The 21,287-nt window shown below is 39.5% G+C and overlaps 1 protein-coding gene across 8 annotated transcripts; it reads right to left on the bottom strand.

Annotated features, from left to right (window-relative positions):
- Positions 1-3,902: 3,902 nt before the first annotated feature.
- Positions 3,903-18,778, bottom strand: LOC129745176 (glutamine--fructose-6-phosphate aminotransferase [isomerizing] 2-like). 8 transcript variants are annotated; one of them, XM_055738096.1, is made up of 2 exons: positions 18,636-18,778; positions 3,903-6,923 (listed from the first exon to the last, which is right to left on the bottom strand). In XM_055738096.1, exon 2 carries the CDS (start codon positions 6,776-6,778, stop codon positions 4,751-4,753), a length of 2,028 nt encoding a protein of 675 aa, XP_055594071.1. In that variant the 5' UTR covers positions 6,779-6,923; positions 18,636-18,778; the 3' UTR covers positions 3,903-4,750. The 8 variants fall into 8 exon arrangements, with proteins under 8 accessions (XP_055594071.1, XP_055594075.1, XP_055594077.1 ...); XM_055738100.1 differs by having other exon boundaries at positions 18,654-18,758; XM_055738102.1 differs by having other exon boundaries at positions 18,667-18,684.
- Between the last annotated feature and the right edge of the window lie 2,509 nt (positions 18,779-21,287).

The following is a 21,287-nucleotide window of genomic DNA, read 5'->3' as shown; positions in this document are numbered from 1 at the left end:
CGCGAAAATCCGAGCTACTCGCACGCAAAGCTGGCAAAATCGCTGAAAATTGCCAAATCAACCGTTACAAATGTAATTAAAGTGTTTGGAGAACGTTTGTCGACAGCCAGGAAGTCTGGATCGGGAGGAAATCGAAAAACGGATGCCGCTTAGACGACAAAGAGAGTTGCCGGTAGTTTCAAGCGAAACCCTAACCTCTTTCTCCGAGATGCCGCAAATAAGCTGGGTGTATCATCTACAACCGTGCATCGAGCCAAAAAACGAGCCGGACTATCGACTTACAAGAAGGTAGTGACTCCAAATCGCGATTATAAACAAAATACGACGGCCAAAGCGCGATCCCGGAGGCTGTACACGACGATGCTGACGAAGTTTGACTGCGTGGTAATGGACGACGAAACCTACGTCAAAGCCGACTACAAGCAGCTTCCGGGATAGGAGTTTTATACGGCAAAAAGAAGGGGAAAGGTAGCAGATATTTTCAAGCACATGAAACTGTCAAAGTTCGCGAAGAAATATCTGGTTTGACAAGCCATCTGTACCTGTGGTTTGAAAAGCAGCATTTTCATAGCTTCCGGGACTGTCAACCAAGAAATTTACGTGAAAGAGTGTTTGAATAAACGTCTGCTGCCTTTCCTGAGGAAACACGGTTGTTCCGTACTGTTTTGGCCGGATTTGGCATCTTGCCATTACGGTAAAAAGGCCATGGAGTGGTACGCCGCCAACAACGTGCAGGTGGTTCCCAAGGACAAGAACACTCCCAGCACGCCACAGCTCCGCCCAATTGAGAAATACTGGGCTATTGTCAAGAGGAACTTAAAAAAGACCAAAAAAACTGCTAAGGACGAGCAGAAGTTCAAGGCAAACTGGCTTTCTGCGGCGAAGAAGGTGGACAAGGTGGCTGTACAAAATCTGATGGCAGGGGTTAAGCGTAAGGCCCGGTAATTCGATTTTGGAAAAGCGGAAGCCTAACTGAATATTTTTCTTGAATTTTATACTAGTTAAACTTGAACAAGAAATTTAATTTGATTTTTTAAATAAACAATTTCAACGATTTACACGCGTTTTCCATTGACGCAATTTTGACCGTATGTCAAAATTCAAATAATAAACTATTGAAATTTCATCGACTATCAAAATAAGATAAATTTGTAAAATGTAAGGAATGTGGTCAGTTCATTAGACTAGTCAAAACTAGACAAAAAAAAGTATCAAACGGATTTGGGTTCCTTTTGGGCCCTAGAAAAATTTTGCAAATTTTTGTTGCACTAGGAAAAAAATATCTGAAAACCCCCTTTTCAAAGTTTTGGAATATTAGAAATCGCCTAAAAATGTAGTTATCTATTCAAATAGTTGGTAAGGATATTATTATTCACTTTTACATAGTAAATTTTAATTAATATTCTTGATTTTTGTAGAAAAACGTTGGAGGTATTCTAATTTCGAACTTTTTGTCATATTTTTGGTCCTTCATTCATTCAAAAAAAGTAAATTTATGCTTGATTTATTCGTTGAACAATTTAAAACAAATTGCAGAAGAAAATGTTGATGGTTTTCAATCATTCATTTTTTGACAAGCAAAACACATAGTAGTAGGCGAGAGTAGGATATCATGGGCCACTTTTTTTATTTGCTTCATAATTTCTTTATTATAAAAGATTAAAGGATAAAAATAAATGAAAAGGTTTTCTACATTTTAAAGGTATCATTAGGCATTTTTTTTAGTTTTTTAAATACAATAATTTCCCGAATTTCGGCTGTTTAAAAAAAGTATTTTGTTTTTTGGATTTTGAAAAACTGTAGGGAAACGTGGGCCACCAAATCCAAATTGACTGGATAACGTGCAAAGTTTATGAGTTGACCCAAAACTGAAATTTCTTAATTCATTTAGTTATTTAAAGCAATTTCAGATGAGGAAAAAAGAGAAAGTTGTGTATAATCGAATAGATCTTAAAACCTGGCTCGCGAACGTTTCGGCAAAATTCCTTATAGGTATAGGATTTATGTTCGTCTCTATCGCATTGGAAAAGATGCACAAAACATTTTCACAACTCTTCATTTGGCATAAGAAAATTTTACAGATATAATAACGTATTTTAAGTTCTGAATGTGTATGAAAACACCAACATATAGGTGGCCCAAGATACCCTACAACATGTGGCCCACGATTCCCCATAAGCTATGATTTGCAAATTGGTTGCGTTTGTGTGACTTATTGATGTTTCATCTAAAACTACTTTTCCACGTGAAAGATCATAAGCGTATGAGCATATTTTTGTTATTTACTTTAGGTCTCTCACGGATGCAATTTTGCAGGTGCTTGTTTATTAATGTAAGTACATTTTTCTAGGCTAGTTATATAAAAGAAGTATATGATACGTACATAAGTCAACAACATATAGAAAAACATGCTTACGCAAAGCGACGACAATGACAGTTGGATTGAGATTTTTATCTCAACATAAAGCTGAGATATTGTGGCCCACGTTTCCCCATAGCACACGTTACCCCACTCTCCCCTACTTAATTCGCTCACTGTATATCATTGCTCTTTATAACTACATACATGCATACCTTCTTCTAAGCTAGACCATATTTGCTCAGCTTCGTTTGTCATTAGGCATTGAAGTCGTTTGAATGCCATTTCCAACAGAGTCTCGAGAAGCCTTATAAAGACTATCGGGAATTAATTTTAAATTTAAAACAGTGCTACAGAAACTGAAGAAGACGCCTATTTTTGCATCCGAATAAATATTTATCTTAACTGGATGTAGCTTGAAAACATTTGACAAACAACGAAAAACAGACAAACAAATCAAATGATTTACGAAGCTGAAGATTCACCACCATTGGCATTGACAAGCCACACAAGTTTACCTTCTTTGGCAGGGTCATGCAGAACTATGCCAATTCAATCCAGTCGGTCATCAATAGAGTGGGTAGATAAATAGGAAAAAATTGCAATCCCCATGCACGATCGATTGGCTTATGATATTCAGTTGATGAGAGATGTTTCGCCGCTTTGTTATGAAAGTTGACTGCTGCAGGCCTCCAAATGTTTGAATGTGATTATCACGTTCCTTGGAATTTGGTTACCCGGATTACTGGTGAGGGTACTACGAGAGTAGAAGATTAGTAAATAAACATTTAGATACCTACCCAGAACTGATTGATTGGGAGAAATTGTCATCAGTATTTTACGTTGTATTACTTAATAAGCTAAACCTATAGAGATGCTTGGTGCTGAATTCAACAAGGAAGGAACAATCTTATACTGAACATATGTGACTGATGAAGATGCGCCAAGATGTGTTGGTACCAGTTATGGAACAGCTTAGTTGCTGTCAACTGAAAAGTTATGCATATGATTGACACCTTCCTATAGCTGCTGCAGAATTTCGTGGCATCGTCTCCGCATCGATCGGTGCGCAGAGTCTAAGGCCATCAAAGCACACACCAGCACCACAGACAGTCAGTCCGTTGACCACCAGATCAAGTAACGATTAGGTAATAGTTAAGCCAAGCAAAGGTATACTATAGATAGTGATCACCGCAAGGCGACATCATACTACGATCAAGAAGTCTTCTGTTTGTGTACAACGGCCGAGTTTGGTGGAGTGGATGGATGAATGGATTGAAGGAAAAAAAAATGAATAAAATGATCAACCTTTTTAATGGTGTCGACATCAAACTGAGGCGTTTCTCGTGTGAACTCTTGTGGTTCAGATCGTATTCAAATTTTGTACACATTCCTCATTGAACCTAATGACAGAATACGTAATAAGTGCAACGGTTTATAGTGCAGCTGCACGTAGGCTCCATGTCGATGTTAAGCCGCCATCATTGATTTTCTTTTGGGCTAGTGTTCGGACTAATGAAAATTAAGCAGATAACGGCCTCAATTATAGTGGTTTTTGTTTAAAAAAGAAATAAGCACTAATACTTTATTGTTCAAATTACATACATTTATAAAAGAACATTTTATCGCTCACAGTATTACAGATAATAAATTTGACTTTTTTGATTGAATCATTTATCTCCTTCTACTTCTTCTGGAAATCACTATCATATGTACGTTGCGTCCTAAATAAGTAAGGTAAAACAGCAAACATTTCGTCTTCCGTCAGCATCGATTTTTTTCTACAAAAAGACACTACTTGTCTCTCAACTTTGTCGATCTAATCACACACAGATAGATGATTGGCGGCGTGTCATTTGTTCAAATTAAAATTTCCACTTTTCTCCTCGTTAGGGTTTTTCTTTCTGCCGTCGCTTTTCCTAGGTCCCCAGGTTTGCTGTTGTTGTTTGTGTTGGATGCGCTCGCTGCCGCCCAGAGATAGAGGGTTGAGATTTTTGCAGCAGCAGCAGTAACGAAGGTTTTGCCGGCTGGCTGATAAGCGCACGCTATGCTACATTGTGTAATTCTTCCATTTGCGATGGCGATGGCGTTGGCGGTATTGCACTTGTACACGAGAGCAGCTCGCGGAAAAAAAAAATACCAGCAGCAGCTGACGATGCATCCAATCGATTTTAAATTCCGGCTAAGTGGGGTTTCTATCTACCGACACGCTTTCCCTCCTCTTGCGATTATGTTATGCATATATTGCTGTTAGTGTGTGATTTTTTTAAGTGGAGTCAATCAAGAACGAAACTAAAAGGGTTGTGAAGGATCTGTAAAAGTTGGTTTCTCCGCACACCGGACAGTTTCTCCAAGAGTCGGTTAGCGTTTGAACCGTTGTTGGCAGCTTGCTTACTCGACCGTTACAGATTTTGCAAGGTTTCGTGGACAGTCGACGTTGCATCCTCGTAGAACGGCTATGTGGTAGGACAGGAGCTGCATTGGAATGACGGTGAGAATACCTTGGAGGCAGTCGACTGTTCGTGGGACTTCCAGGGCCTTGGAGGCGAGCGACATGGTTTCGGCGTCACCTTCTTCGCAGACGATGATTGGTCGACCCTCGCGAGCCGTGACCTGCTGCAGAGCGTTGATACATTTCACATAAACGGGATCCCGCATGATGATCATCACGATGGGCATGGTATCGTCGACCAGAGCGAGGGGTCCATGCTTAAGTTCACCAGCCATGATGCCTTCGCTGTGCATGTAGGTCAATTCTTTGACCTTGAGGGCTCCCTCCATACAGGTGGCGAAGTTGTATCCACGACCCATAATAAGGAGCGACTTTTGCTGGTAGAGGTCTTGTGCGATTTCCAATACCTTCTGATCAAGCTTCAGAACTTGTTTGATGTGAGTGTCAAGTTGCCGGAGACCCTCGATGATTTCTTCCCGTCGGTTCTGCAACGATAGCCTATCCTCACTCATAACTAGTGCAAACATAGCCAGCGAGATGAACTGCGAAGTGTAGGCCTTGGTTGATGCCACACCGATTTCGGGACCGGCGTTGACGTGGACTCCACAGTGTGATTCACGACAAATGGAACTTCCTACCGTATTAGTGATTCCAACGATTAAAGCTCCACGCTGTTTGCAGTAGCGCAGTGCCATCAGGGTATCGGCAGTTTCTCCGGATTGTGAAATGAAGAAACAAACGTCATCTCGGTAGATAGGAGTGTTACGATCCAGGAAGTCAGAAGCCAACTCTACCATTACCGGAAGTTCGGTGAGTTCCTCCAACAGTTGCCGAGTGGCCACAGCGCTATGATAAGATGTTCCACAAGCAATCAACATCAAACGTCTGCATCGTTTTATTTCTGGAATGTATTCCTTGATACCTCCAAGGGTGACCTTCTTGGTTTCAAAGTTGACACGACCTCGCATAGTGTTGATGACGGATTCCGGCTGCTCGAAGATTTCCTTCTGCATGAAGTACCGATAGTTGCCCTTCATGATCTGCTGAATCTCCATCTTCAAGGTTGTAATCTCACGAGCGTGAGGATCATCCAAACTCTTCTTCAAACGATGAATTCCCAAAGCACCATCCTTCACCGCAGCTACGTCGTCATCTTCCAGATAGATAACACGATTGGTGTGTTCAATAACGGCCGATGCATCGGAAGCAAAGAAATACTCGACTTCCTCTCCAGGGTTGATAAAATCGGTCGTGTTATCTGGCATTGGATCTACTTGGATGTTTCCGCTCGAGCCATGCCGGTGTCCCTTGCCGTACAAAATCGGAACATGATTCGTCGCAAGACTCGTTGTTGCCTTGATGCCCACCAACAGTGGAGATCCTCTACGTGTTACAACACACTCTCCAGGGAAATGTTTCGACTTAAATGCCAATGCGAAGGCTCCCTCAATCTGCTGGATGACCTGCTCAACCAACTCCCGGAAGGAATAAGTCGGATGCTGCATATACAGATGATGAACCAACTTGGCAATTGTTTCCGTATCAGTATCCGATTCGAAAACATATCCTCGCAGCTCCAGGAACTTCTTGATGTCCTTATAGTTCGTCACAATACCGTTGTGAACCACCACAAAGGAGTTGGACTCATCCGATCGCTGAGGATGGGAGTTCACTGCACTCGGTGCACCATGGGTAGCCCAACGGGTGTGCGCAATCCCAACATGGGACTCGATTTTATCGTTGTACGCGGCATCATTCGTTGAGTCCTTGATCCATTCCTCCAAGACCTTCACCTTTCCGGTTTGCTTGAACATGGCAATGCCATTCTGGGTCGGATTGTCCACGGCCACACCAGCTGAATCATAACCACGGTACTCCAAACGCTTCAAACCCGTCAACAGCAGGTCCAACACTTCCCGCCGCGATTTGGGCGTCAGATAATTCAAGTACGCAAAAATGCCACACATTTTATCGGTTGATTACACAAAAATGGTTTGTTCGTTTTTTTTTTCCTCTCTCTCCGTTAACACAGCACAACACAAAAACAAATTCTCTTGAACACGCTGGCACTTGTTTTAATTTATACCCCTACGCCGAGCACGTCTTGTGGACCTGCAGAAAGAAGTTAATGGATTCCAGAAAAAAACGTATGAAAAAACCAATAGATCACCCACTCTTCTGAATCACGCTTAATTAGCGCATAGGTGTACTAAACAGGTACACACTTCACCAGAAAACCGAAACAAATGTTCTTCCAAGGCAGCAACTTCTCGCGGACGCGACACGCAAACGACTGAGCTGTTGGCCACGGTTCGTCGCAGTTAAGACTATGCGCGGCGCGCGGTGGAAAATTCTCTCGTCTGACGACGACGCTCACCAATCACCGTCGTCGACGTCGTTCCAGTCCAGTCCAATCCAATTCCACCCGCGCCACTAGCCATCCCATCATTATCCCCCGCACCGGTTGCACTACTAACCAACTAAAGTCACGTATAATGTTAGTTATTGTTGTTGTGGGCTCTGGCTAGTGGCGTTGCTCAAGTCTTGCTCGATCTTCAGGTTGAAAGCACGTTTTTCGTGGCCGCCCACCTTTCACTAATCGAATGTTCGTTCTGCCACTATGTATGCGATTTGCCACTTTCATGAAGTTTGAACTCGAAAGATGCCAGCGTTTTTCCAGTCGCAGTTATTAAGGGTTAGTAGAATCGGAAGATTGCTTTTAGTATTTTTTTTTGGAAGACACTTGGTTTTTTTATGCCCTTTAGGGTGGTAACTTTTCTTTTCAACAAGTTAATAAGTTAATTATTCATGCATTCAATCATACTGTATGAGAATTATTTCCATCGAGATATATATTCAGATAATACATTTGATATTACCATTTCGAAAATGTTGAATAACAAATGTTTAGAAAAATGCGAAAAAAGGCCTGTCCCCTAGTGGGATTTGAACTCACATCATACGCCTTTCTAAGGCCGATGATAGCACTCTACGATAGGAAAATCAAATCAATATTGGTCAAGTGCAAGATTTCCGAAATCACAGAAAAACCATTAATAATACAGAATTTTGAGCAAATCTGTGATTTTGAACATTTCCACCGATTTTCTATATTTGGTTTACTTTACCAGAATTCCAATATTTCATCTAGATATTGAATTCTTATTGATCAAAACGTGACGTCATTGGAAATGTTATTTTTTTCATTTTTGTGCTTAATTTGGGAACGTTTGATACGCCATTTCAGTGCAATAGTTTTACAGACAAACGATTACGAATTTCTTTGGTCCAAGTCATAGTAAGAAATGTATTTTTTCAATTAAAGATACGTAATACAAGCAAGACTACAAAATTTACCTTTTTCTGAGGCGCAAAGAACTTCAGACATGATTTAGAACTGTTTTGCTTCAGGAGTGTCGAATTGACACTCAAGGTCCGATTAGGGAGTTTTTTTTCTGGGCTTTCAGGGAGCTCCATAACAAAAACTAATGATGCAAATTGAAAGATTTCATGAATTCATGAGGGGCTCCCGAAGAAATTGGTTTGGTTCGATTGGCCTGAAAAAAGGTAACAAGCCTCAAAACTTCCAATAGTGCATATTGACACTCGAGAGCAGATTACAGTGAAAAGTTCAATGATAAACTTTCCCGAAGATCACGAGTAATTTTGACTTCTGAGAAAAAAGTTATAGAAGTTTTCTTATTGCGTTTTTTTTTCAATTTTGCAAAATACGGCAGTTATGACGAAATTTACCAACAGTTCAATTGTTCGACAGCCCTCAACAAAGTTTTTAAATGAATAAAAAACTTAAATATAAAGTGTCAGAAATAGATGTAATTGCTATCAATTCAAATTTCAAAAAAAAATTGTAGAATATAATATTTTTAAAGCTTAAGATCTCTGAATCTATAATAACTATGCAAAATCTGGATACTTGATTGATAAACTGAATGACAAGAAAACGACACTTTATCGCCCCTGATGAAGATCCAATAAGGATCGAAACGTTAGAGTCAAAAACAGTCGTTTTTACTTAAAAATCCGAGACTGACAGCCGTTAAAATACAAAAAGAAATCTTAACATCTAAATCTTAACCTGGCGTTTGATTCTGATATCTAATCCTAATCTAATTTAATCTTATATATAAAAATGGAGTCGTTTTCTTTGTAACACCATCACGTATAAACGGTCGGTCGGAATGAAGTGAAATTTGGTATCCGAGGGGTTTTCGGGTTGGAGATGGTTTGTAAAATAGTTTCGAGATTATTACTTTTTATGGAAGCGGGGCTCCTACATAAAATCAACTAGAAACGGGACAAAATTCGAACAACTTCAAGACGATTTTCATGAAAACTGATTCACGAGCACGAAGAATTTAAAGAACTGCAAACATTTTCCAACGATTTATAAAATAACGGGTAAAACGAAGTTTACCGGGTCAGCTAGTCTAATCTAAATATCCTCCAATCCTGTCGAGGCACCAACATCGAGTCAGACCACTATCAGGTGAGGGTGAAGATGCGCCCAAAACTCTCCGTCGTGAACAACATTCGAAACCGACGCCCACCTCGGTTAAATATCGCACGACTGCAGCAACCTGAGCAACGTTTTTCCTTTAAAAACATGAAAATTTGAGGGTTTTTTCCTTCGAATTTTATGTGTTTCTATAGGAAAAAGAGCATTATTGATTGCTATATAGAAAGCAATTTCTGTGGGTTTGTTTGTTTGTCCTCTATAGATTCAGCCGCCTTAAAAGCTAGAGCGCTGAAATTTGGCATGGATGCTCATTAGGACCAGGAATGATGAAAAATGTTTTCAGATTTTCGGATGACCCCTTCTGAAGGGGGTCGTCCATATAAGACAAATATTGTTTTCGCAATATTATTGCGGATATTGCACCTATTTAGACTTCTGTGCAAATAATTTCCACGCAGAAATATTTTCGCACTGACGCACACATAGACAACCCGTGTCAGTTTTTCAAATCAGCCGTTGCTCGCTTCTGATTTTCGAATCACATTTCCAAACGGCATAATCGTTATTGTTTTGGCGAAAATTATTATGAAAGCAAACCAAGGAGTTTAATAACGAAAATTGACCGATCAACAAATGAAAAGAAACGAACAGAAAACAGAATTCATTCTGTACATTCGGGTACAAGAATGTAAGTGGAATAAATGAATCATGCATTATTCGGGCGTTTTTCGAATAACTGAAAAATTAGCCAAAAAATTATGGATTCACTGACAATTTTTACTGACACACCAGTCGCAATTGTTTTTAATTCAATTTTATCCTAAGATGTAGAGAATATCGATATGTGTCATTGTCTATGTATAGGTCTGTGAGCAGATTTTACTGCGCGCAAATTATTTGCACGGGGGTCTAAATAGGTGCAATCTGCGCAGTTTGTTGAAGACGGCAACGGTGCGTATGAAAGTTGATCATATGAAGTTTTTGGTAGAAATCATATGAAGTGACTGAACTCTGATGTTGCTCCTTTTTTCATATAGTCCCTTTTCAACTTTTAGCACATGTTAGTTTATATAAAGAATGTGATGGTGTTAGTGAGTGCGGGATTGTTACCTGTCAAATCAGATTCTCTCAATAGTCTAAAAATTCATGCAATTGACAATATTTGACATTATTTTTCGTCGGATTGTGATGAAAATTAGCACATGAGTCTTTGAAGAAACGAGAAATCGATCCCAGGTTTCAATTTTAAGGTCAGTGGTCGGCAAAAGGGGTCGTCCATACTAAACTTATACTGTTTTAGTTATTTTGACATAATTATACATCGGAATGAGATGGAAAATGGCACATGGAAGTTTTCAGGAATGAAAAATAGATTTCAAGTGTTAAATTTTGTATAAGGGGTCAGCAAAAGGGGGCGTCCATATTAACAGTTCAGTGTTTTTGCGATATTGACATTATTAAACATAGGATTTAGATGAAAATTTGTACATAAGGTTTTTAGGCGACGGAAGATTGATGTCATGTTTCAAATTTTGGATCAGGGGTGAGCCAAAGGGGTCATCCATATAAAATTTTCACTGTTTTAGCAATATTGTCGTTATTATGTATCAGACGGAAATGAAATTTTGCACGTGAGAGTTTCAAGGGGCAGTTGTTTTCGAATTGGAAAAGGATCGTCCATATTGATTGTTCATTGTTTACGCGATATTGTCTTGATTATGCATCGGATTGAGATGAAGCTATGCACATGAGAGTTTTGAGAGACGAGTAATTTATTTCGGGTATGAAATTTAGAGTCACAGGTCGGCGGAAGGAGTCGTCCATATTACATTTTCACTGTTTTTTTTAATAGTTACGTTGTAATGCATTCCAATGATATGAAAATTTACCCACAGGGATTTAAAGAAATGAACAATCGTTTTTAGGTATCGAATTTTGTGTAAAGAGTCGGCATAGAATTCATTTGAAAATTTATGCACTGGGATGTAGTGATAAAATCAATATAATTTTATGTGTTGAATTTTGGATTATTGTACAACGAAAAGGGATAATTATTTTTTAACCATCCGCCGTTTTTGTGAAATTGTGGTGAAAATTAAACGGGTCAACGTGCTTATTGAATAACGAGATTCGAAAAGAAACTGTTATGTCTTTTATGAAGTAGGGTTCTTAACTTATCAATAAGGATACTCTCAAAGCAAAGGTATTTCTCTTCAGTATAAGAAATATCGAGATTGGATAAAAACATTAACGTCTAATCTGATCAAAATTTTACTGTTGTTATCGAAACGAAGTTCGGACGGGATCAGCTAGTATTAAATAAAAACTCAAAATTACTTGTTAAAATGCTCGTAACTTTTATGATTTTCATGCGATCTTAATGGTGTCTTCAACAAAGTTGCTTAAAATAATAAGATCTACAATTTTTGTGAAGACATCAAGTCTCTAAACTAATTATTTCAAGAAATAATTTTTTTTATCTCCCTTTTAGGTGAAAAAATCACTTTTTTCTTTCGAGAATTTGATAGATCACCAAAAAATATAAAAATGTTGCGAAGACATCAAATGTCTACCGTTTACCGTTTGTCCGCAAATAATTTTGATCGCCCTCTAGGTGCATTTACCCCAGTGTGCGGCGGTAGTGCAAAGAGGCACCCGTCGAAATGTGGGAAATCACCGACAGAGAAAGAGGCAACGAGTCCGAATTTTCCAGGAGAAAAGGCGCCGCCTGGAGGAGGAGGAGCTTTTGGAAGCTGGAACGGCTGCCTCGTTCCCAAGAAACACGGAAGTTTTGTCAGAAGCTCAACGCATTCCGTAGAGGCTTCGTGCCGCAAGCCGAAATGGGCCTGGATAAGAATGGAGACATCCTGACGGCCAGTCGTGAGGGGATCAATAGGTGAAAGCAAAGGACTGAAGCAACTGTCAAATCACATACAAACGAACCGTACCGACTTTTTGGAACCAGAACGTCAGTTCCCCTTTGATTTCAATGGCATTTTGGCAGTGTTCCGAATATCACTCAATTCTCATGAGAGACACTGAAACGTTTTCAACAGCGAAAGCAAAACCTAAATTGTCGGTTGGTTTATCTCCCAGTGGGGCAAAGATTGTGTTCGACAGCGCTGCTCCGAGAATCAAAGAAATAAAATTTGAAAGAGAGACGTTTCTTCTCCAGTTGGAATTCTCAACTGTGTGAGGAGCTACCTGATTTTCAGTTTCTTTTTTCAGTCAATAACTTTTCTTGCTCAATCACTCACTCACTCACTCGTTTACTGATCGATGATCGAATGCTGTCTGCCTGATACATCTTGCTTTGTTGTTGCTGTTGTTGGGGAGGATTAAAATAGTCATTCAAACACGCAGGCAGTACGTATGAACATATGTTTCTGCCGCTTTACCAGAAAGTACGCAGTCAGTATGAACCGATGCAAGGCCGCATTGATTGAGTTTGAGTGAGTGAGTGAGTGGATTTTCGAATTGGATCTTGTATCAGTCAGTGTCTCAATCACTTCTGATACACCAGGTAGTGAGCTTGAGAGATCGACTTAGATGCGAGTCCGCTCTCGCTTTTGAATCTTGTTTACATTGACTTCGCATTGTCGCTCTGCCGATTCTCTAGGGAACAACAGGCAGCAGCAATCGGCTTTGAATGTTTCCAACTAGAAACCTATCATAAGCGTTTCTTCCGAGTGATTTTCGGAAGACTGCATTTTGGTACCAAAACGTCAGTGCGGTACTGAAATGTCAGTTCGGAAATTTCCTTCTCTTTCAGCCCCTTGGGTGAAAGCAACACTTTGATGAACACCTGAACGGTGCACATGCAGGAGAGCAAGACACAGGGGGGAGGTAAATCGCCGGCGTAACTAACGACGAGGTGGTGCCAGAAGCCATCTGCCAGCTGCATAGCAACCAGTCGGCTGGGAAGGATGGCATCGCAGCTGAACTCATCAAAATGGACCCGGACAAGTTGACCGACTGCTTGCACCGGATGATAGTTCGGATCTGAGACACAAAACAGCTACCGGAGGAGTGGAATGAGGGGGTAATATGCCTCATCTACAAGAAGGGCGACAAATTGGACTGTGAGAACTACCGAGCGATCACTGTCCTAACTGCTGCCTATAAAGGGCTGTCCCGAATCCTACTCCGCCGCCTAACGCCACAAGCAAACAGGTTTATGGGAAGTCATCAGCCGGCTTCATGGAGGGACAGTCTACGACGGACCAGATCTTCACATTACGGAAAATCTTTAAAAATGCCGTGAACACCAAGTCCCTACGCACCATCTATTCATCGACTTCAAAGCCACATACGACACGATCGTCTGTGACGAGTTATGCAAAATTATGGACAGGAAAAGGCGGAAAGCTGACCAGACTGGTCAAGGCGACGATGGAAGGAACGCAGTGCTGTTTTCATTCGAATCGCGCAGGGGGCTTCTACAAGGTCTACATGTTGTTCAACGTGGCGCTAGAAGGTGTTATTCGTGGTGGACGAAATGCGGGGCACTATTTTCAACAGATCCTGTCTACTTATTTGCTTTGCCAATGACATTGCCGGCAGATCGTCTGCGGCGGTGGAGGAGGCGGTGGATGATCCGAGATCTACCGAACTCGCTTGTCCAGTAATAACAAGGCCACGATCGACGGCGACGAGCTGGAGATAGTCGGAAACTTTGTCTATCTCGGCTCTAAAGTGACCGCAGACAGTGACACCAGCCGTGAGATCCGGCGGCGAATGATCACCGGAAGTCTGGACTGGACTCCACAAGCAACTGCAATCGAGAAGACTTAGTCTCGCACGAAGTGTAACTTGTATATAACGCTCATTAGACCGGTTGTTCTCTTCGGGCACGAAACAGGGATATTGCTCGAGGAGGACCTGCGAACACTCGGAGTATTCGAGCAACGAGTGTTAAGAACCATCTTTGGCGGCATACAGGAGAACGGAGTGTGGAGGCGAAGGATGAACCACGAGCTCTCGCGACTCTACGGTGAACTCAGTATCCAGGAGGTGGTTAAGGCTGGACGGATACGCTGGGCAGGACATGTTGCAAGAATGCCGGACGATTGTCTTGCAAAACAGGTGTTCGCTGCCAATCCGGTAGACACGAGAAGACCAGGGGCGCAACGAGCGAGGTGGTTAGACCAAGTGGAGCGTGATCTGACGAATGTGGGATGCCCGAGAAGTTGGAAAACGGTTGCTCATCAAGTTATGTCGTGAGACGGAAAATTATGTAAATAAAAATAAATCTTACTCTGAAATCTTACATGCTTCTAAATAAAATTCTACTCGCTCTTTTCCAACATCTTTTTCTAACTTTCTATGGATCTTTAAACAATTTCATAATCTTCAAATATTCTTACTAAAATGGACATCACTTTCACTGATAAGGCCTTCCAATTGGAAAATGTGTAACCGGTTTTTTTTTCATCTTAAAATTGATTGCTTAATCTGAAATCTTCGTTCTAATTCATTACAGTTAGAATTTTTTTTAAATTTTCAACTATATTTTGATTCCTACATTATAAATTCTCAAACTGAATTCGAAATACGAAATACAAGAAAGTTTCACGTACAGAATTACTCACAATTTCAGTACAGACCCCGTTCGATTTTGGCAACACGCCCGTACATTTTGTGTTGCCAAAATCGAATGTTGCCAAAACCGAACGGTTTTTTTTTCTCAACTTTTCTTCAGTTATTTTTAAGAAAATAACTATTATTATTATCATAAACGTTATTTAAGTCAAATTCCAACCATTTGAAGTCATTTTTTTATTTTTTCCATCATGTTTTTGATGCATTTTGCACTTTTCTTATTTAGTTTATAATGTTTGTTTTCATTTGTCATATTCACTGTTTTTGTCATTCTTCATCATTTTTTAGTTGTTTTTTTGACATTTTCATTCTTTTGTTTGAATTGGTATTTCAACTTTTGGAATTTTTCACCATTTTGTCATTTTTGAGTACTGTATAAAATTTAAAAAAAAAATGTTTTTATTGTTGCATTTTATCACCATTTCAGAACATAAAAATGTATTAATGGTGTTTGTCTAAATTAAATTGGTCCTGTTATGACATAAACCAGAAGGTAATGTTGTTTCTAAAAACCGTTCAATTTTGGCACATGTGAACCCAAAATTCAGCCTCTGTGCCAATGGCGTGTAGTCAATTTCATAGCATCATTGGTACAAAAAGATAACGCGACCGGCACTGATTCGATTTGCGCCCACCGGCATTAACCTCCCAGCGCAACCGAATTGCGTATGTCTGAATGAAACAAAATAAAAACGTTTTCGCGTCCCTCCCCATCGCATCACAAGCCGAAGAAGGATGGAAATAAATACCGGCCAACACCAGGCAGCCAGCGAACCGAGCACTGTGCGTGTGAATGTAGCAAAAGCAACAAGAAAAACATCCTTCTAATTCAATCAACCGGCAAACACGGCTAAGCTGTGCGTGTGTATGTAGCAAAAGCAACAACAAAAACATTCCTTCAATTCACCGACAAACAACACCGGCCAAGCTGCCCGGCTTTAGCAGCTGTGTATATGTAGCGTGTGTATGTAATAGCAGGCAGTAAGCAAAGCACAGTTCTCATTCAATGGGTTTCCCGTTCCTTCACTCCCGTTCCCTTTCCCGTTTCCATCTTAAGACAAAGGAATGCATTGAAAGGAGGCCAAACGCCGGGAAGCCGCCGTTGTACGTTTTTTTTTGTGATTGATCGGTAACAGAAAGCCTATGACAAATATACCTCGTCCTGCATGAAGCTCGAATAGTACACTGGTTAGAATGTCGGACTGGCAAGACGATACAATTGGTGATTTGAGTTCGATTCTCACTACAGCGCTGTGGTTTTAATTTTTATTTTCTTGTTTCTGGGATGAATTATCCAATAGAAAGGAAATCCCATAAAATGTTTTTCTTGTTTCGCTTGAATGTAGTGGTCATCATTTTGGTTGGGAGCCGAGTCCTTATGCCAGTTACGGTTTTTCAAACATACCGTCTTCGGCACAGTGCATATTTCAGCGCATTATCGGCACAGAGATTTGCTAAATAGGCATTGGATTTTTGCAACCTCTTCTATGGGTGTGCCAAAACCAGATGTTGCCAAAATCGAATGTTGCCAAAATCGAATGTTGCCAAAATCGAATGTTGCCAAAATCGAATGTTGCCAAAAACGAACGTGGTCTGTAATTGTAGTAATTGTTGTGAACTTATGTTATGAATTTTGCACTCAATTTGATGAGTTCTCCTAATTTTGGAATTATGTCATGTTTTCATCGAAGATCCATAAGGTTTTCATAAAAAAATATGAAACTCTTATGGATCTTCGATGAAAATATGACATAATTTTAGTCATTTTCTAGTCATTTTAGTTGAATATCCATGATGATTACTTGAGAATTTCGTTGATATTCAATTGGAAAAGCTTAGTGCTTCTATGTTAAGTTCAATGAACTTTGATGATGGCTTTAGGAAAAAATGAGGAAACTTGGTCGACCCATTGGTTTTCAACATTTTTTTTTTTTTTTGGGAAAATACCAAATCACCGTCTTTTACAGTTTTTGACAGCAAATAATTCTATGTTTCTATGCTCCAAAAATTGGGATATCGTTCATAATTTAGAAGCATATGAAAATATGTCATTCCCCCTTATTCTGCGCCGCGCGTGAGGTGACGATAGTCGAGTCACCCGATTCCAGAAGTCGCTTTAGGTGAGAAAAGTCTTATAGAATGAAATTTTTGAGTTCTTTTCCTAATCTAGTAGTCAGCTGGGCATGAACCTTTGTCACATCGGCTTCGGGAATAAGGTGACAAGACTCACGTGACTCCGACTCGACTCGACTATCTCCACCTCACGCGCGGCGCAGAATAAGGGGGATTGTTCATATTATCCTCCAACGATTGACTATTTGATATTGGAGGAACTACTTTGATTACATTTTTTCATGTTGGAATTTTTTTGGAAATGATGAAAAATGATCTTGAAGTCACATTTTGTTAAATTTTTCAATATTTGTTAACATTTAGCGAGCTCACAACAAAGTTGTTTTGCATCATTTTGTGGTTTTTATAAGCATTTGTTCAAGTCTTCTTATTTTCCCTCCCAGTCAAACTGTCGGTGCTCAATATTCTGTTGATCCTATAACATTGCAATATCGATTTGTTACTTGATCCTCTTTTATGTGAAACTACCGCGTTGCGACACACAAAGTGCTTAGATTCCCTGTTTAAGTGACTCTTCTCTCTCTATGGCGACCGTCAAAAATTGGTTCAACGTCAGCAAAAACGAGAAATAAAACACAATGAAAATGGAATGACTGTCGTAGTACACAATGTTCCCAGTGTTATCGCATTTTGATAATCTAGTAGAGAATGACATCCGCCCATCAACAGCACATGATTGTGGATCCTAATCACCATATAGGAAGCTCCGTAAGGTAACCAACTGCTGGATTATCTGGCATCTCTGACTCCAAACATCTTTTTTATCATTGCAGCGAAATGACTAACTCGGTTAGGCCACGTTCGGTTGTTTTTCGGGTGAAGTGTATACACTGCTCTCTTCCACTCAAAACAGTCACTAATCACACGGTTTCCTCTGTTCTCCCCCAATCCGGCTCTAAGAACCCACACGATTCGATCCGTGCTAAGAAACCCATGCAGAGCACTCTTTTTTCTTCGGTTTATATTTATTGCATGTTTTGTTTTATCTTATCCACCACACATGTTAGGTAGCTCACACAACAGAAGTTCAAGCTCTGGTAATCACTCTGTCAGAAGTTGCACACAGATACTAAGCAAGGGCGCGCTCATTTACTACTCCGCGGAAAAACAGACGGTGTTCCGATCCGAAAGTTGGCACGGGACTGAGAAAACTTTCGCTAACGATCGGCCGCTTTATATAGGTGAGGAATACGCGCCACTACTTATGGTCGGTTGGGTGTTGTTCTTGTTTCAGCTTCAGCTTCTTGTTTCTTCAACAACCTCTCGATGGATGAGAATTCTGCTGGATGCTGTCTACATCGATACGGGTATTGGATTTTAGAGACAATAAAAACAAGAGTCTTCCGCGAAACAGGTTTTCCCTTTTAGCGAGATTTGTCCTTTCGGGATGGCTTCGATCGACCAGGCCAAAAAAAAACCCGAATCTTCTTCTGTTCAGTGCAGAACAAGTAGCTCAGAGTGTTTTTTCTCCACTTGACGTTGATTTTGATAGCTGATAATACTGTCGACGTGTATCAATCTTTTAAAAAGTTTTCCGACTGGTGATTTTTCTCACTTCAATCGACTGAGCTTGGAAACACTGATCTGTTAAACCGGAAAAAATTTCAAATTACCGTAAAAAAAACCCTTACACTTTTTCTTTACCGAAAAAAATGACTTATGTTCTCTGTTCTCGATTTGTATATACACTCGAATTGCGATACCGATGCCAAGTGCATTAAGTCATGTTCCCTGGAACCAGAAGTCATACACATAAGGATAAGGGTTGCGATACAAGCAAAGGGGGTGGTGCAGGCAGATTGGGGTGTCGTTGTTGTCACTGTCAGCTGACGACTGTCAAACTGGCCAGCATGCGTGGTAGCGTTGTAGCGTTCCACGAGCTTGCTGATGACGAGCGACCGAGGACAAGCTTTTGCTTCTGCGCTTTCTGATGGTAGCAAGCTGGACGAGGGAACTGGTGCTCGAGGGAACCAAGTTTAAATTGACCGTTTTTTATGGTTGAACTAGCTGACCCGGTTTGCTTTGCAGCCAAACCTTTTAAAATATTTTAAATTTTTATCAGTACGTCAAATTCAATTTTAAAAATTGTTCTTTAAAATGGAAGCCGTATTTTCAGCTTCGAACTGCAATACTAAGAAAATAATTCTTATGTTCTTGAATTCAAAACCTTATCTAAAATGTGTTTTCCAATCATTATTTAAAATCACAAATAAGTACTACTCTGCTGTCAAAATAAAGCCGAATTACATAGGCCGCAATTCCTTTTTTCCAACGGAATCCAGCCAGAGTACTTGATATTGGAACATGGTACCTATGTAGTCAAATAGTTTGAAGATTTTGCTAGTACCCTTTATTCCTCAATAAAGCAAACGGTCTCTAGATGCAAAACATTAAAAGGGGAAAATTTGAAAAGCTTTTCCATTCCAGCTTTTCTATTTTTCCATGAATATACTTTTTTTATTGATTAAAACATAATTAGAATGCTCCTAAACAGTGCGTTTGGGTCATATAAACTTAAAAGATTCCACGTGAATTTTAATTAGCGATTTAAAACGCATTTTTCTCTGAACGTCGTTAATAAACATAGACCCTTTTCTCGTGTTGGTACTGATATAATATTTCTCTCAACGAAAATTTGAACCATTCAAGTGAATTCCAGGAGTAATTATTTTGCTGTTGAATTTAAGTCTTGGAACTTACCTTGAATTTCACCTCCAAAACTGCTTGATTACTGCTGAATTTCATAACGGCGGAGCTGTACAGCCTGACGCCATTTTCAAAATTTGTAATATTTATGCAAATAATTGATTGTTCTCATAAGATATCCACACAGCAACAGCAAAAGTAGAAATATTCACTTGCACCGTTCGATTATGTTTAATTGTTTTCACTTTTATTTTCCCGATAATATCGATGGCAAGGCCACACACCAGCAAGTTGAATCGCGTGGAACTCCTTCCGAATGTTAGTAGTCAGGGTTGCTAGCGAACCGGGAAAACCGGAAATACCGGGAAAAACTTTGGGATTTCATCTTGTCACCGGGAAACTGGGAAAAACCCGGGAATTTTGGCACCTCACCAGAAAAATTGTCATGCTTGAGATTTTTTCAAGGAATTTCAAAAATTCAATATTATTTCTTAATTTAAGAAAAGTTTTTGACAGATTAAAGTTCAGCCCTATCTTATACACAAGTTTCTATATATTAACGAATCTCTAGTACAAATGACTGGGGCATGTATTGCAAAAAAAAATTTTTTTTTCTTAAACATGTCTTTGGATTTGTACAAAAAATTCATTCTGAAAATAACTTAATATTTTCCTGCAATCTAATGATTTTAAGCTTCGCAAGACAAATCCCCATTCAAGTTGACAAGCTGATTTGATATTATGTTTCGATGTATTTTTTAAATATTTCTATACAAACTAAACAATTTTTTTTCCAGAACTTCTAGAACACAGTGGCTGAAAAGTTCTACATTATGGTTTCAAAATCAATTTATTTGGATTTTTTTTGCAAAATTATTGAATTGTGGAGCAAAACATTTCGTTAGATTTTTTTTTAATCATGAAAACCTGTCAATTTGATACGAAAAGACTAAGACTACGTGTTAAAAGCCGCCAAAGTATTTGTCATGATTTCTAACCGGTTAACAAGTTTTAAAATACAATTATTAGAAATTTGAGGCTCTTTACAATAATTTTTTTTATTCACCATGATTTTATATTAAAAAAAAACGATAAGGGGAATATGGCGATACTTGACCCCCTTTTATTTTTTTAATCATATCTTTTTGGGAAAATTTAGCTACTCACCGTCATTTGCATTTTCTGATGGCGTGTAATTTCAAGTTTAGATGCTTCAACGTTCAAGTTTATATACTGGAACGATACATGAACTCGTAGATGAACTGGAAGCATTTTGGTGAGGCCAAAAAAATTAAATTTTTAAGTTTTTCTAAAGGAGACTTGATCCTTGATTCAGGGTGCCCTTACCCTAGGCAAGAATCTAATAAAATCCGAAGATAAAAGTTCCGGTGACTACTTTTTGCCATATCAGTTCTCATTTCACAGTTTGTCAAAGAGTCAGTCAAAGAGAATTCTAAAAGTTTGTCTACTATCCTACAGTCATACTTTAAGAAGTGATGACTAGTTTTTAAATAAATACAGTATTTTTAGTCCTTTTTAACAGATAATTACTGGATACTAGACTGGCCCATAACACAAAAAAATCCTTGTATTCCACGCGGCGCCCCCTACATTGGTGC

The sequence above is a fragment of the Uranotaenia lowii genome, chromosome 2, assembly GCF_029784155.1.
Source record: "Uranotaenia lowii strain MFRU-FL chromosome 2, ASM2978415v1, whole genome shotgun sequence".
Taxonomy (NCBI): domain Eukaryota; kingdom Metazoa; phylum Arthropoda; class Insecta; order Diptera; family Culicidae; genus Uranotaenia; species Uranotaenia lowii.
The sequence above is the reverse complement of the archived record's forward strand: the minus strand, read 5'-3'. Positions and strand labels throughout refer to the sequence as shown.